A 17,183-nucleotide genomic window follows, 5' to 3' on the forward strand; every position below is an offset into this window, starting at 1 on the left:
TAAACGATCCTTAGTACAAATATTTATCTGGCTTTAGAACAGAGCAGTTAAGAGTGAAGAAGAACTGGGTAAGGAAGACTGTCAGGTTAAAAAGGAGGATGGACAGCGGACATCCTGAGAAGAATGAAGAGACAGAAAATGACAACGCACCACAGATTTATATTTAGATATTTAATAAATATCAGTATGATTATGGAGGTTCACAGTAGTTGCAATAGTCTATAAGAAAACATGACATTCTTGCTTAACAAGGTAGGAATATATTTGTTATAGTTCACCAAGATTAAAATGGCAATGTTTAGATGTAGAAGGGCGAGATTTAATTGTTGGGAAAACAGGTCTGGACACATTGCCGTGCCACATAAAGACGCCATCACTCATGGCCGCCAAACTGACTTCTTGCAGACTCCAAGCTGCTCAGGATGAGGCACCCCAACAAAACCCACACCCACTGAATTCAAGTCAGTCTTCACACCCTTAAAACTCATGAGAACCAGGGGCTGTGCTCACCAGGAGATAACATGGAAGATTCAGACCCAAACACTCTTTATCGAGAGCAAGGTCTTTCTACTGAGGAAGTTTCATGATATCAGAACATAAATAAAATGTACCCCCCAGGACACATCCCCTCCCTTCCCTTGTGAGTCAGATGTCACTGTAGTCCACGGTGTTGAGATTTTCGTTGGTTTTGCTTTGGGGAATGGAAACAGTCTGTGACGTTGTTCAAAGGGGCAAGTCCCCAGGCTTGTCCGCTTTGATCTGCATTAGACCGGCACTTGCTGTCCTCTTGGTACCCGCCAGTCCTTCCTCTCTCACTCGTTGTACTTGGACAGCTTGAGCCTGGGGATAATGTTCATGGACTGCAGTTCCTGGAAGAGCAGCTTGCAGGCGTAGGGGATGCGAAGGGAGGACACGTGGCACGAGGACTTGCAGTAGTGGCACCTGAAAGCCAAGTCAGCCCCCCCGTCAGAAGGACAGCGACTCCGAGGGGAAGGCCCGAGTGGAGGGTCTGCTCCACCACGCCCTCCCTTCAGGGTGTTTATTTTTTTATTCCTAAATGTTCACTTACATTGGTAAATACATATACGTGTCCAGAAAATACAAGAGGCAAAATATGAAATACAACAAAGCTCACTCTCCAGTTTCAAAAGCATGCAAGGTAAATCAGTTACTCTCAGATTTCTAGATCCTTCTCTTTAAAATGCAAAACATTTGCTTATCTACTGTTTTCAAACAGCTCTGGAGATAAGAACCATCAGAGACTTTACTTAGAGTTAAGACTTTTTTTGTTGTTGACAAAGTTTTCCACTGGCTCAATCCCCCTGTGCTTGATTCTTCTAAGCAAGATGCTCTATACTTGCAATTCTGATTCTGTCCCTGAGGTATTTAAAGTGATGGAAAAGACAAGACTTTTGAGAGAGTGCAATCCAATCAAGCTCTTCAGCCTTGGTTATTTCTGCTTGTAATGGAAGCTACTATACATACAGCAAAGCCATCCTTGTGAAAGCCAGGAAATGTGTGCACGCATTGTTCATCTCTACATTAACCTCAAGTACGTAACTATGTATGCATGTACACATACATGCCTGTACTTATACATAATGTATATACATACTACATGTGTATATAGATACATACACATACGTAGCTTAAACACCTTATAATTCAACTAATATGCGGTGCATATTAGACACATCCCAGGGAAGAAAGTTGACCCCAACAGTACGGTAAACTAATGTTTTAGGACAAAGACAGCACAAGGAGGCGGCTGTGGCCACACAGGAGAAATAACTGTCCAGCGAAATGTCTTCTATGAGCTAATTATCTTAATAGGAGTTCTCTTTTGTGACTTCTGCCCTTTGTGTCCTCTAAGAAACAACAGTCTCACTGTAAACCTCCCCATAGCAATGCCTTGCTAATGTGCGAATCACCCACGAAGGCCGGCTCCCAGGTTCTGAACTGCTCTAATTAGTCAGCCTCCATTGTGCGGATCATTATAGGACGATGCCCATCCTCTGTGGAAGGCCCGCGCTCGCGCTTCTCCCACTCTGCCTCACCCACCATCAGGTAATGATGGGAAAAATGACAGCATCATTATGCGGCATGGCCAGAACGCAGCACATGAACAAGCAGCCAGGCTGCAAAATGGATTAGGATGTTTCTCTGTTGGCAACAGGGTACAAGCAGGCCACTCAAAATCAGAGCGAGCACATTAGGGTCTGTCTAATTGCAGTACAGATCCTCCAAACGGAAAACATGATCAAGTCACTTTCAAAGGACTGCACTTACAGTAGACACTGAATCAGACCTGGCCATCAGGCGATCTATATGTGAGACAAGAGTCCAAGCAGGAGAGCCAGGAATGGAACAGAATACTGCTGATGTACACACCTCCCGTCCTGCTTATGTCTGCAACCTGAGAACACAGTGGGAGTTGGGAGGGGTCCAAAGGGTACGAGTGAATCTGGTTTACTATTTTATTTTTCTTCCAATGGAGGGGAAGAAGAAAATAAACTGTTTTGGAAGTTTCATAGCCTCTATTTTTAATGAGATGACTTTTCTGCATCACATTTTCAAAGAAAATTACTTAAAATTCCTGGTGCCAAATTTGATGATTGAAGCATAGAAGCAGGTTCCAGGCATCTTCCTATTATGGTATTTCTTTTCTTCCTTTACTTTTTTTTTTCTAGTTACACAGTTCAGACTATGAAAAGCAAGCTCAATATGCATTTCAAAAGATGAATGGACATCTCAGGGCTGAAACAAACCCCCATCTCATTGATATAAGAAAGAGCCAGGCTTTTCTCAGAAGAATGTCGCCCATCTCTGCAAGCTTATGAAAAGAACAAACTGCAAGTGGCTACCTCTTCTATTGGCTTCTAAAATGCAACCATTTCTTTACAGATGGAACTCATCAACTCTTCTGCACCAGAAATCATAAAATAATGAGCTGAAAGGGTTTGGCTTTTAGTTAGCAAGGATGGACTGTGTTCTAAGGAGCCGTTTGTTCTGATTCCTGATTTGCTTTATCCAACCAAGAAACTGGCAGCTTAGGAGGGCAGAGGTGCAACTGTCTGGAAGGAGGCCCTGAAGGACTCAGTGGGGAGAAGGTAGCCCCTGCACTCTTCAACCCTATCAGTGATGGCTCACCTGGGCTCACACTGTCCTCAGGGTAAGGCCCCTCCATGAGGAAGACAGGCTCTGGGCAGGGCAGAGGAGAGGGGCTGGAGAGATGTGGCTATCTCCCTTCCCCATAGTACCTTAGACCTGGTGAGACTTTGCTTCTGATAGATGAGCAGGACCTGGGAATCACTGGCTCTCTTGTTTGCAGAGGGATTTTAGGACTCTAGATCATGGCTACTATAAATTGAGCTTAAGCAGAGCCATTACAGCTAGGAAAGATAATTATACAAATAAAAAACAGAGAGCATGATTGGCTTTTGTATGCCAAGCTCACTATAGAAATGATAAACTACAACTTGTATAACCTACTTATTGGCAAGCCTACAACAGTAGGGGATCATTTTGCAATGACTTTGCTCCACTACTTGAGCCATACCTCTACATCTGGCTTTTTGTTGATTAACTGGTGATAAGAACCTTGTGGATTTGTCTGCCCAAGCTGGCTCTGAACTGTGGTCCTCAGGTCTCAGCTGTGAGTAACTAAGATTAAAGGTGTGAGTCACTGGTGCACAGCTTGGCAACTACTTCTTTATGAAGATTCCAGGCTGGAGAAGCAGGGACTGAGCAAACAGCATGCAATCAGAAGGACCTAGGAGACAGTGCTGTGGGAGCAGCTAAAGCGGTCTTGTGCACCACTGTACCGGGGTCCAGGGAGTGCATGGCAGATCCTCCCTGATGGCTCCCTGAATGAGGAAGATAGCCGTGGTTCTCATGGACTATGAAGTCCAAGTGTGAAGCAGCTTGCCACAGCAAAGTGCTAGGCAGATGAGACATCAGAGTCTCACTCAGGTCTCGGTCCTAGGTCTCCACCAGAAATTTTCTGTAGGATGTGGGGTTTATTTGGCTCTTTGGGTCTAAAGCCACAAATGAGAGTCTTTCAAGTTTGTTTTTGCCCCAAAAGTTTCTTTAAAAGGCTCTAATTCTAACATCTAGCAATATTATCTGCTAGGATTCTTATGCTGGCTGCATAGTGTTATACAAGGAAATTGAGATACTAAAAGGAAGATGAAGTCTGTACTTCTTGAGAACTTAAACTCCAGTAGTATAGAAAGCAGAGCAGGGCTGGGCATATGGCCTAGTGGTAGAGTACTTGCCATGCATACACGAAGCCCTGGGTTCAGTTCCTCAACACTACATATATAGAAGTGGCGCTGTGGCTCAAGAGGTAGAGTGTTAGCCTTGAGAAAAAGAAGCCAGGGACAGTGCTCAGGCCCTGAGTTCAAGCCCCAGAACCGGAACAACAACAACAACAACAACCCAACAAAGAAAGCAGAGCACCACACAGACAAAACAAGCATGAACTTACAGGATTCCTGACCATAGGAATGCATAGATGGGAAGGGGACATAGGTGATCATACAGAGACCATGGAAGTGTGACCACAGGAGCAGGGGAAGTCCTTGAGCTGTGACTTATGAGTGGCATAGCATGATGTGACATAAGAGATGGTGTTGACTTACCAGCCAGAATATCCCAGAAGTCCACACTGTCCGCAGACATCAACTTCAAAGGCGTCACTTGAAATCATTAGTCTCTCCAACAAAAGCATACTAGCTCCATAGCCGATTAAACAGTCACGTTCCATTTCTCCCAGACGCAGGCCGCCATCACGGGATCGCCCCTCAGTGGGCTGCCTTTGAAACAAGTTATTACACAAGGGTTGTTGTTGTTATGTTGAACAGAGAGGCATAGCACAGAGAGGCACAGGGCTCAGTTGAAGCCAAAGCACTCATAGTCAGTAACCCTGCGCCTGTGGCTGGGCCCCGCTCCTTGACGGGAACACCTGGGCCAGACAGCTTTGAAAGAGAAAAGGTGTCACCCTGGAGGTGTTTGTTAAATAAAGTAACACAACTATAATATTACAGACAGGAAGTATGACTACAGTCACACAGACCCAGAAAACACCAATGATAGCATTAGTAATACTGTCACAATCACTGATATCAGGCAATAATGTCCTTGAGTATCTTTTGGAGATGTCTCAGTATTCTTTTATTTAAAAGAGGGAAAATGAAGCAGAACAGACAGCAATGTGGCTCCCAGTATTTCCTGCTAGGGCTCCAGGATTCTGTGTGTGTGTGTGTGTGTGTGTGTGTGTGTGTGTGTGTGTGTGTGTGTGTGCGCTAAACTTAATCTAATATGCTTAATACTAATATGCTGAAATTTTTACGTAAAACACAAATCTATTACATAATACAATCAATAGTATTAATAAATATAACGCAAACATGTATTATAAAATATAAACAAAACCAACATTATTTAATATCTTAAAACATATTTACAGAGGCTGGGAATATGGCCTAGTGGTAGAGTGCTTGCTCACATGCATGAAGCCCTGGGTTCGATTCCTCAGCACCACATATATAGAAAAAGCCAGAAGTGGGGCTGTGGCTCAAGTGGTAGAGTGCTGGCCTTAAGCAAAAGGAAGCCAGGGACAGTGCTCAGGCCCTGAGTTCAAGTCCCAGGACTGACAAAAAAAAAGACAAACTTAAAACATATTTACATGTTAATACACATATGCTAAAGCTTAAGAAAACTGTTTAAAAATATTTTTCTTAGCTTGCATTAGTTTCCACACATTTATAAGATATTCCAATTAATAGCACTCTCTCCCCCAAGATACTTTTTAACAGTTTTCATTGTTCTAGTTTCATAGATCTAAACAATCTATTTGCCTAAATTCATCCTCTTTCATAGCCCAACCCCCTCAAGAGCAGCCCTCCCACAGAGTCCGCTTCTCTCCCCAGTGCCCTACCCCAGACGCGAATGACCAACAGCTTTCACTGAGGTTCATTATGCTGTCTTCATATAGTAGCTGCGGAATATACAAAATTATTCATTCTTTCTTTTTTGATGCCCTTCTTCCTAAGCAGTCCCTTAGCTTTAAGCTGTGTTTATCTATCAATATAATTATGTATATGTGCATACATACATATGTACACATTCATCACTGTGTATGTCTTTTAGGCCTAGCTTCCACATGAGTGAAAGCACACAATTATCTTCTTTTTTGAACTGAACCTGTCTTGTGAAATTTGATGTCCTCCATCTATTTTCCTTATGGCTGTGAAATAGTCCATAGTATGTATGTACATACATATGTACGTATACATACACACTATATGATTCTTAACTGGCTGCTGTTTTTTTCATGTTGGTCAAATTATGATTTTTTTTTTAAATGCTCAACACCCCAACTTTTGACATCTCAGGAAAACAAACACTGTTGGGTTTGCTCTGTCTGTGCAGCTTGCAGGAGTTGAATGGACTGAGCTTGTATGACTGGTGGTGGCTGTGGTAGGTTTCTCTGCACTGGTACCACCACGAACACCTGAGCAGCGCCAGGGGTGGGGGTGGGGGTTGACCACCTCCTCTTACCTGGTAAGGACGGCACGTGGTCCCCGGGCCCGGGCATGCATTTTATCCAGCACCATGTGTTTCAGTTTCTGGTAGTACACAGGGCCGAAGTAGATGTATGCTTCTAAGGGCTCACTGGAAGAAAAAGTCGGTGTTAGGGGCCAAGGAAGCTTGGGCAAGCAACGGGCGTCCTTCTCTAGGACTGAAAGCGTACTAGATAGCAGGTCCCTACTTGTTTGCAGGGGCAGAAGAACTTTCAATGTGTAGTGTATGTAAAAGTGCCATATAGGTAACAGTTTCACATGGAAATAAAATGTCACACAGATTGTGTAGCTATATACAAGGGATTCCTTATCTAGATCACCACAAATAATCTTATAATTGGACCTCCTTGCTTCTGCTCCCATCCCTAGACAATGTGTTCTTCCATAATGAGCCAGGGTGATTCTTTCTAAAATGCCATTCACAACAGCTCATGTTCTGCTTTAATATCCCAATGGTTTCTCATAGTCACAATTCATATTGCCAAAATTTGTATCATGGTCAGAAGATAACACATAATCTAGTTCCGGTCTGCTTTAGATTTCCTACTACTCTTGCTTGGCTAATATTCCAGCAACACTGGCTTTTTCATTACTCCTCAAATGTAGTGAGCCTCACTCAACCTCACAGTCTTTACACATCAATTGTTTTTTTGTATTTTTGTTTTTGGCTAGAATGTTCTTCTACCAAACATTTGCATGGCTCTATCAACAGTGTATTCCTCAGACAACTGTTCCCTGAAAGCAGTTATTTTTCCTAAGTAAGTCCTCCTCCCTACCGCTGCCCCCATACTGCCTCCACCTGGCCCTTCTGGGAGCTTACACCTTTTGCTATTGCATACGCTGATTGTTTCTCTGGTTAGTGCCTGTCTTCCCCACAAATAAGCCCTGCAAAAATGAACCTTCTGTCTCCTTTATTACTGATCCTGCCGGTTACAGGAGTGCTCAGTAAAAGATGTGTTAAAGACAGTGACTGGGGAGTGCTTTGTGAGAAAAATCCTTTTTCCTCTAGGTTGGAGCTATGATAACCAGGCAACGAATGCCTTTAAGAATATTTTTTTGGGGGGGCGGGAGGGCTCGTTCATAGTGCTTAAGCTCCTTTAAGAATCATTTTAAAGGCCTTAGAATGCCCTTCACCTTCCACTACGATGTAATCCCACAATGACCCTGACTGGGGGCACTGTGGCCCTGTTAGAAGATGGAGGGATTGGAGACAGTGCGCAATGACTGGTGGGCAGTGCAGTGTGGACACGGGTCCCGCGCTCCCCCTCCTGCTACCTGGTGTGCCTCGCAACAGCTCACTCGAGCCACAGCACAACGCCCAGTGGCCCCCGTCTCCCACGTCAGTGAAGGCTCCCGCGGCCACTGAGCGCTTCCCGTGGAGAGCAGAGTGGAGGGGCATGCTGGGGGAAGGAGGCCCCCTCACTTTGTGCCAGCCCGTCACACGTACACTTCCTATCCCATCCCTGTGTTTTGGTTGTACAACGGGGTGGTCAGCCCAAGGGTCTTTCTAGTTGGACTAAAGGAATGACTATAGTAACTCAGACACATGGCAGCTTGCACATGATCTAACCGTTACCCAATGCTTTCCCATCATCCCTGAGGAAAGCCACAGCCGGGTCTGCTCCCAGGCATCTATGCTCAAGGGGTGGGTGGACGTGTCGACAGGGTTCCTGTGGAATTTGGGGCCAACAAGCTAAACTGTGCGTCTCAAACTTTGCCAAGGAGATAAATGGCAAAGGCGGGGGCATCCTGGCCTGGGCTGCAGGGAGGCGGTGTGGGTCAGCAACACTATGGTCAGCACACACAGATGCTCTCCAGTCATCGTGGCAGCAGGAGACAACCCACTCTAACCTCTTGGAACAGACGTCTTCAGGAAGCTCCACCAATGGAACCCTGTGGCTTCGCACATTTTCTGATCGACAACTGCTTTTGTTTCATTGGGAGAATATCAACAGTGTTTTCTGAAACCAACCCTTAGGTATTTTGCTGAGCCATTTTTGAAATGAGATGTTTCTCTTAACATCTGAAGCATGATGCACCCAAAGAAATCCACACTGTTAGTCCTGGATAGCTCCATATTTTAACAGATACAGACTTGGGCACCTGCAGAGTCTCTTGGCAGCACGGCAACCTCTTCCCACCACGCTGCCAGCCCAGTCTTACTGTGCTCAAGCAACTCACAACTTCGGGAGAGCAGAGCGAATACCAGGGCTCATGTGCATGTCTTAAATTAAGCAACTGACTTGAGGTTTTAAGCCTCAGTGTGTGAGCCACATTTCAAAAGCTTATCATTCCCACCACTTCAGGAATCTTGGAGTCTCACTGGCAAACACGGAGACCCTCTCCGTTGCTCATTGGACCCGGATCTTTCCCTTCACCAACCTCACCTCAGACCATGATGGCTGCCCCTACCTGGCATGGTGGTAGGGCTGTCCACTTGCTAGAACTTACCTGGTAAGGTATTTAACTCACTTTACTCCCCTCTGCATTAAACAACTTTCTTCATGTCTCAACTACCCACCTCCTTACAGGGCTCTTCTAACCCCTCCCTTGTCTTTACAATACTTGGATTCAGTTGCCTAGGTTTCTTCATTCTACAAGCATTTCTGGAGCACCTGCTGAGTGACAGGCCCTATGCCACACAGTGGAAGAGAACAGGAAACCCAGCATGGCAGCCCTGCTAGCTCGGGAGAGGGCTAACTGTATTATCAGGAATTATTATCAGTACAACTGATAATCAGCAGCGCTATGGATAATAATGGAGCTGGAAGTGGAAGGCTGTAACATTTTGTGTTTTTGTTTTTTCCCCCAGTCCTGGGGCTTGAACTCTGAGCCTGGGCACTGTCCCTAGGCTCCTAGGCGAGCACACTACCGCTTGAGCCACAGTACCACTTCTGGCCTTTTCTGTGATTAACTGGAAATAAGAGTCTTGTGGACTTTCCTGCCCAAGCTGGCTTCATACTCCAATCTTCAGATCTCAGCCTCCTGAGTAGCTAGGATTATGGCATGAGCCACAGGTGTCTGGCTAGGCTGTCATTTTGAATGAAGGAATCGTTGGGCTGGGATGTAGATCAGTGGTAGAACACCTGTCTAGCATTCACGAGGCCTGGGTTTGGTCCCTAGCACTGTCTATGTGCCGATGAGTGAAATAAAAAATGCAACCAGATAGTGAATAAAACCACCTTAGATTAGATAGTCAAGGTAGGAGCGTGGCCACTGGCAAGCAAAGGAAATTTAACAGTTAAGGAAACCATTTGCATTATGTCCAATAGCATTCCATAAAAAGTCCCTGTGAAATGCAATCTTCCCTAAGTTTTAAACTGTAGTCTTGACAACACAACTAGCCTTCCTCAATTTGTCAGTACTCTAAATCTAGATTTTCCTGGATCAGAATTCTTAAAACAGCAACGCTTTACTTCTTAGGGCTTCAAGGAGGGCCTTGAAAACTGACACACACCTTCAAGCTTCATGCTTCTATAGGGCCCTTACCTCCTGTCCTAACCAAGCCATTCTTTTCCTTACAATGTTTTCCGGCACTCACCCTGTGATGCCTGATGTCACGTAGTCCTTCCCCAGGTAGTTATAGCCATGGCGAACGAGGTCCTCACACACGTCCTTTACTTTACTTCCTCCAAATGCAGTGCCATAGTGGAACCTGCCATCCAACACGCCTGCCTTGCCGGCCAACAGCTCAATCAGCTTTCCCACCTAAGGGATGGGAACCATTCAGTGCGTCCCTCCCCATGGTACATGGTCAGACATTCTCTTTGCTTTATTTCTCAGCTACCATGACTAAATCATAGTAATAAGTCAACAGCAGCAATATTTATTATCTCTTGCTGTGTGACGGGTCCTGATGAAGTAGCTTGATACATGGGGATCTAATTTTAGTATTATTTTCTCAGTGTCTAGATGAAGACCCTGAAGTGTGGAAGTTAAGCAGCTTGCCCAAGGCCACACAGTGGGTCTGAGGCAGGGGATGGAAGAGGGTACCCAATGGAAGGGAGACTGTGTAGGTTCTACCCGTGGTGTTCCCTGTGCCGAAGGCCACACACACACTCCCCAGAAGACAGAGTGCAGCCCTGTGCCACCACCTCTGGGAGGGGCAGGGAGAAGGCTGTCAAAGGTAGCTCCTATTACCTCCACTCACTGTAACTAAACTACCCACTTTCCTCTTTCAAAGCAGTGTCTCTGAAAAGCCCCAAGGTAACTGACCGTCATTCTTGATGGGAAGCCGTGTGGGTTCATTATGATGTCCGGACAGATGCCAGAATCACAAAATGGCATGTCTTCCTGGGGGACGATCAAGCCACAAACACCTTGGGGGAGAGAAGATTTCATGCATGGAAAGCAAACGGGTAGAAAGGAAGAATACAGTATTTAATTGGACTCTCCCTGCTGTTATCTCTATTCCCACCATTCTAAAACCTTCCCTTGGTTCTATAGACAGTAATAAAAGCCATTTCCAACAGTTATTCTGCAAGACAATCAGTTCAAAAGTGACTCTCCTTGCAGAAAAAGCCCTGCAGCCTGTGGACGGCCCCACTGGCCTGGCACGCAATGATGCTGTCAGGCTGCTTGCCCACCCTCCGGAGCCACCAAGATGGAAGAGAAGCCACTGTCCTGGGCTGTGGTCCTGTCAATGCCTCCTGGCTTTAAGTTGGCAGCAATTTCATGATCTTCTAGTTCAGCACCCAAATCAGAAGAATTCAAATTCTCTGATCCCCAAACACAGGCCTGACTGAATAAAAGGGTGGGTTTAAAGTGTAGTTAAAAAAAAAAAAAGACAAAAAGTGGTTGATGAGCTAACAGGTCTACCTGTTGGCTGTACAGTTCAGGGTGATTGGCTGATTCTTGCTAGGCATTTTCTGGCAAGAATCTAAAAAACCTAAACTGCTTTAAGGCACATACAGAGTCTAACAAATGAGAAAAATTACCTTTCACTGAACTCATACAGATGAACAAGAAAATGCTAAATCCTATTTGGAAAGGCTAGAATTAGAAATGGAACTTTAAGAATGAAAACAGAATAAAACGAAAACCTACCATTCTACCCACACTACTGATGTGCTTTTAAATTTATTCTAAGCTGTAGGGGGATTTTGTTGATAAGTAGATTTTACTTCTTCTAGCCTTTTTTTTTTTTTGTCCCCCGTTGAGAGAAGCAAAAAGGGTTAGGACTTTTAGCCACAATCTACATAATTCAGAACTGGAAAACCAGTGTTCAATGGGACTGAACGAAGAAAAATAATGTTTTCTTACGGTAGTTAGAGAAAACTGCTTTTCCTTATGTGTGAAGTTATCAGTAGCTGAAAATCTCCACTATTTGACTTCTGTTTAATAGTTCAAATTACCTTATTATGAATATGATTATGGTTCTTACTAGTAGTATTACTGTAGTGCTAGGACTCAAACACAGGGTCTTGAACACACCAAGCAACTGCTCTACTATGGAGCTACATCTTCAATGGCTCACACTACTTTAAAATGAAATCTCTATTATTTGTTTTAGTCACAAGGAGCTAGAGTCTAAAGGGAGAGAATGCTTATTTAATATTGGTTATTATTAACATTCAGACTTCTGCCAACAAGATGGTAATTAGGTTTGCAGGGTTGAATTCTAGAACATGTAGTTATTTTAATTAGCTTTTTGGTGGGGATGGTTTTGTTTATTGTAGGAATCTGTGCACTCCTACAGGAAGATAGTAACAATCACTCCGTCCACTTTATTTCAAATTCAGCTACACTGCTCAAATTTCAATCAAGCCCAATGTGTGACCCTTTCCTCTTCCCTCCAAAAAAATTCGTCTGATCCACACAGGAATTATCTGACAAAACCCTAAGGTTACTGGGAAATCTACTTTGAAAGAGATCTAATTGTAAATCTAGGTGCACAGACAAGAATATTGTTTAGTAGTGAACACAATGTTGAAAATGGCAGTCCTGAGATGTCTAGCAAGAATGCTACTTTGGCTGGTGAGGAGATGGAGGGTTCAGTTGTACCCCTGAACAATAAAACAACATAGCACCCCTTCAGCAGTGTTCACAGGGGGGATACCCGTATGGACTTGGGAGGAACGGCCGATCTGGCCTCCAACAAGAGAAGGTGAGAGTAAGCCACAGGGGCTCCGAAAGCTCACTCAGCCTGCACGACACATGAACTCGACTCAGGGAGGCTGAGGGGACATATGACTGGCATTCTGTCTTTCAGTTTTAGTGGACATATTTAATAAGGCCAATTCAACTTCATTATGCTATTAAAAAAGGAAAGGTTCCCCTGAAATCAGAGTCTGATAACTTTCCTTGAAATCTGATTAATATTTAGTTCAGAGCTTCCTTTCTGGGCAGTTGTTTTCTTATCTGCCCTTTGCTGATACTTTGTAAAAAACAAAACAAAACCATAAGTAGCTTTCACTTTTTTTTTTCCCCCCATTCTATTCTAGGAATGGCTTTGGCTGTATCTGAACCAAGGGCACCTGTAAGCCAAAAATTAAATCTTCGCTAACTTAAAATTACTTTAGGCTGTGAAAACCCTTTTATATGCCAAGATGGTTCCCATAGCAGACAGCCCTGTGTTGTTTGTTTTGTGTGAAAGTGAATGATAAAAGATCCATGAAATCGACACAGAAAGCCAGAACAGCAGAAAGAACTGAGGGCTCTCCATCATTGCGGCTTCTACCCTCTGCTGACTTGTGGAACAATGGGAGCTACACATCCAACCGCAGATCTAACACAGCTGTGCATTTCATTAGATGAAGAGCACTGGCGACACAAGTAAATAATTAACTTATTCTGGTCCGCTGACTGTGCTTATGAGACCAGTCATAGCTGACAGATTTTAATACAAGTTAACACAAAGAGGCCGTAATGAGCTTAGAAGTTAAAACAAAATATTTAGACAGAATTTGACGATCTCGAATCTCAAATTAGACAGATGATTTTTTTAAAGTTTGCATTTGACTGAATTCATTAAGAATAAAAGAGCATTCTCGATCTTAGAATCAGACTACTTCCTCTTCTTCTGGTATTTCTGTTTCAGAAGTATGCAAGTTCATAAAGTAAGAGAGTTGCTTATTTTCTAATGAAAAATTAAAACTTTTTTTTTTTCCTGGACATGGAAGCATGCAATCCACTCCTATGCTAAGAACTCTTTCCTTTACTACTGTCCTAAAAATGTAAATGATATGCAGTCATTTGTGTGTTAACACTGCCCTGCATCCCTGCTAAGAAGAGGGTGAGCTGTAAATAAACCATATCTAATGGAAGCTGTTGGGAAACAATTACAACTCATAACTTAAATGCTTACACAGCATTTCAGATTTTAAAACAAAGTTTCATCCTGGGGCTCATGCTAACATCCCAATCCCATTGTTTATAGCACAGCCTCCTGGTAGTAAAATGCAAACACACCAGTTGACCAGAACACTGAAAAAACTCACATGCCAACTGGGAATCAGACCACAGACTACACCACAGGATTTTGAACCATTGCAAATCAATAAGGAAAAAGGGAATCTGGGAAAGTTAGGGGGGGACAGAGTCAACAGAACACTGCTCTGTCACCATTCATTGTAATGTTAAGGAAGAATTTAGGGAGTCCAAAGAGACCTCAGGTGGGTGCTGATCCACCTGTTTTTGTCATGCCCCAGCCTCCGATTTCGATTTTCATGGCTTCACAGAGCAACATAGAAATTATGTTAAGAATGGATCTACTCAGGAAAAAGTTCAGCTGATCTTATGAATTATTTGGTTTTCTGAAAAACTGTTTCTAATTATAAACAGCAACTGACTTATTCAAAAGTTAAATTTTTTTAGCTTTAGAAAATAGTAATTTTAGTGTATGGGGTCTTTATAGTGGACTACCCCTTAAGTAGAAAGGAAAGAAAAGAAAAAAGTCACAGGATTCTGTAACTGTATCTGGACAGGCCAGCAGGTACTGTGAAGGCAACTGTAATGACATTTTTAACTTAAGAGCTATATTCCTGCTGGGACTTCAATGTATTGAGTGCTGACCAGCAAATGGATTTCTATATATAGGGTGTAGGATGAGTTCTGAGAAGGTGGAGAGAAAAAAAGGGGCGGGGCCTCAAGTGGGAATAGGGGGAAGTAGTCCATGCAGAGGAAGCCCAGTGGGACACTGCGAATCCCAGTGGACACTGCACGATTCCATTTGCCATCTGCAAGGGCTCTATGTAGTGTGGAGTAGGGGTAGGGCTGGAGGGAGGGGGGAAGGTGGCTGGTGGGAGGGGCGATGCTGAAAGGAGACTCCTTAGTACAGCAATGTATAACCTACCTATGTCTACTCATCTACTAGACAAGGCCATCCATTCTACAGGCTAACTGTGCTGAGGAGGGGTGAAATGATGCGCTGACTTCTCACTGTAGTCATCGTGTGTGAGTGAGGGGGTTGCTGTTCAGTGACTGAGTGACTGGCCCGATATTAAGTGAAGTTTGACAATGTAGGGAAATGCCATCTATGGAGTTCACCTCTCCTGGCACCTCGGGTGGGTGGAGGGTAAGCCTGTAGGCAATCAGGTAACTTTAATTTGCTTCTCTGCAGTTGTGTTACCTGGGGGCATGGGTGGGGAAGGGGAGTAGGGACAAGCCTTAGTAGTTTGGTCTTCATAATGGGAATAATTAGCACCTACTTCATGAGGCAATTGTGTTAAAAGAGCAGATGAGCTAATGTCTGAGAGGTCCTTAGAGAGAGGCTGCATCTAAACACAAGGAATTATTATTATATAAGAATCCTAATTACTCCCAGCAGGGAGCAAACTAGCAGAGCAAAGGAGACCAACTTAATGAATAGAGGGCCAGGAGCAGTTGCTTTCACTTTGGCTGGGGAGGCTGAGACTCTCCCTTCTGGCTGGTTGGTTGGGTCAGTTAACATTATCAAGATGCTGTCTCCTAATAACTTTAGAGGGACCCATGGCGGGAGGTGGGTTTCCAGTGGGGGAAAACAGCTTCTTGCTGAATATAGCACCAAATGGGGGAGTGGCCAAAGGAGCAGCCGAATGCCTTCAAGTCTGAATAAACTCATCTCTATAGGCCTTAATACATTCACAAATGTAAATACCTAAATAATAATAGTAATAGTAGTGGAAAGGCTAACACAGGTGGTTACTCCTTTCTTCCTGTCCCCCTTCGTGGTTATCATATCAACCTTCTTTTCTTTTCCACACCTCCACCTTACATAATCCCAAGGGGAAAGGGGCAACAAAAACTGTTGAATCATGTCCAGATCTATCACAGCGCTTGCCACATCCCGGTTGACATAATTTTAATTCGGCTCTTCCTTACATGTTAACAGATAAATAATGCATAAGAAAACTTGATTAGCTTTCTTATTAAAACATCACTCTAAATGAGGGGAGGCCCTAGAAGACAATGCAGTTTTTACACGGCTTTCCCAGGAGCAGTTGAATGGTTTGATGTGATAAATTTGCATAGTCTGAAGCGGCACAAAGGGGCTGATTAATTGAAACCCTTACAATGCTTCTGGAAGCAGCTATTGTAAAACAATAACCATAGGAACTTTACAAAATACACACAGCTAAATGTGTCAAGAGCTTCATAAAATGTGTTGAGGCTATACTATTTGGGAACAGAATCGGAGATTTTTATTCTGGGCCATAAAACACTAAAATACCCAATTTCAAAGCATTAGTTGGATATTTACTGAAAGGTCAGAGGGTTACAGACCAGCTACCAAAGACCCAAATTTGTTCTTAAATAGCAGATGAAATAAAATCGTGCAATCAGGTGTCTACAAGGGCAAAAGAATCCTGATTTCTAACACTTAAGAAGAGTTGTTAAATTTCTTTTTGGGGTTGCATGTTTGCCATCACACACTTGATTTTGGGGCTCACAGCTGGCCTATGAGCGCTCTCCTCTCCCACTTAGAAGCTTACATTCAAACAGGATCAGGAAATGTAGGGAGCCAAACACACCAAGACCTTGTGGAGCTGCAGCCTCACTTGTCAGGATGTGAGATGGGTCTCAAGTACAAGCTGTTATTCTTAATAGTTTTAGTCAGGATCCTCTCTCAATTATGGAAAACAATAAAGGAGAATAAAACAAATAACAAATGAGGGTCTGCCAAAACTAGTTTTTAGTCAGATCTTTTATAAACAAAGTTTTTCTTTTCTGGCACACAGGAACAAACGTTTCCTAACTTCCTTAGCTATTTATTTTTTTCATAGTCCTGTATAAGGGTTTTCTAATGTGCTGGACAGGCAGACTAGGTTTGTTTGGTTTTTTTTTCTCCTAAGAATATGCAAGTAAAATGTTAATAAATCAATCTAGGAGGTTGCTGAATAACTTTTGTTAATACAAAACAGAGGCAAGTGACCTTAAAATGGAATTATTTTTGAATAACAGAAGGTCAAAACATTTCATCTACATCTAGATATTACAGATACCGTGAACCACTAAGTGAATACTGCCGTCTGATAAGCCCAGAACTCTCTGTTTCAAAACAAACGTTGACTTTAGTTCATTTCAACTAGCTGTCTGGCCTTGAGGATCTGGAGTTAGACATGGAGGAGTGTACTCCATTCTCTCTGATTTGCTGTTATTAAAAGGCTTCTGTTTGCC

General features: G+C 43.5%; 1 protein-coding gene across 1 annotated transcript in view; it reads right to left on the bottom strand.

Moving 5' to 3' along the window:
* Positions 1–318: 318 nt before the first annotated feature.
* Positions 319–17,183, bottom strand: part of Polr3b (RNA polymerase III subunit B) — a 98,426-nt gene continuing 81,561 nt past the window's right edge. The window contains exons 25-29 of the mRNA XM_048356626.1: positions 10,803–10,906; positions 10,129–10,295; positions 6,565–6,678; positions 4,644–4,817; positions 319–942 (exon numbers count right to left, since the gene is read on the bottom strand). Of these exons, the coding sequence (XP_048212583.1) occupies positions 813–942; positions 4,644–4,817; positions 6,565–6,678; positions 10,129–10,295; positions 10,803–10,906 (689 nt within the window). The 3' untranslated portion in view covers positions 319–812. The remainder of the gene's footprint in view (positions 943–4,643; positions 4,818–6,564; positions 6,679–10,128; positions 10,296–10,802; positions 10,907–17,183) is intronic.

Source organism: Perognathus longimembris, chromosome 1 (assembly GCF_023159225.1).
Source record: "Perognathus longimembris pacificus isolate PPM17 chromosome 1, ASM2315922v1, whole genome shotgun sequence".
Taxonomy (NCBI): Eukaryota; Metazoa; Chordata; class Mammalia; order Rodentia; family Heteromyidae; genus Perognathus; species Perognathus longimembris.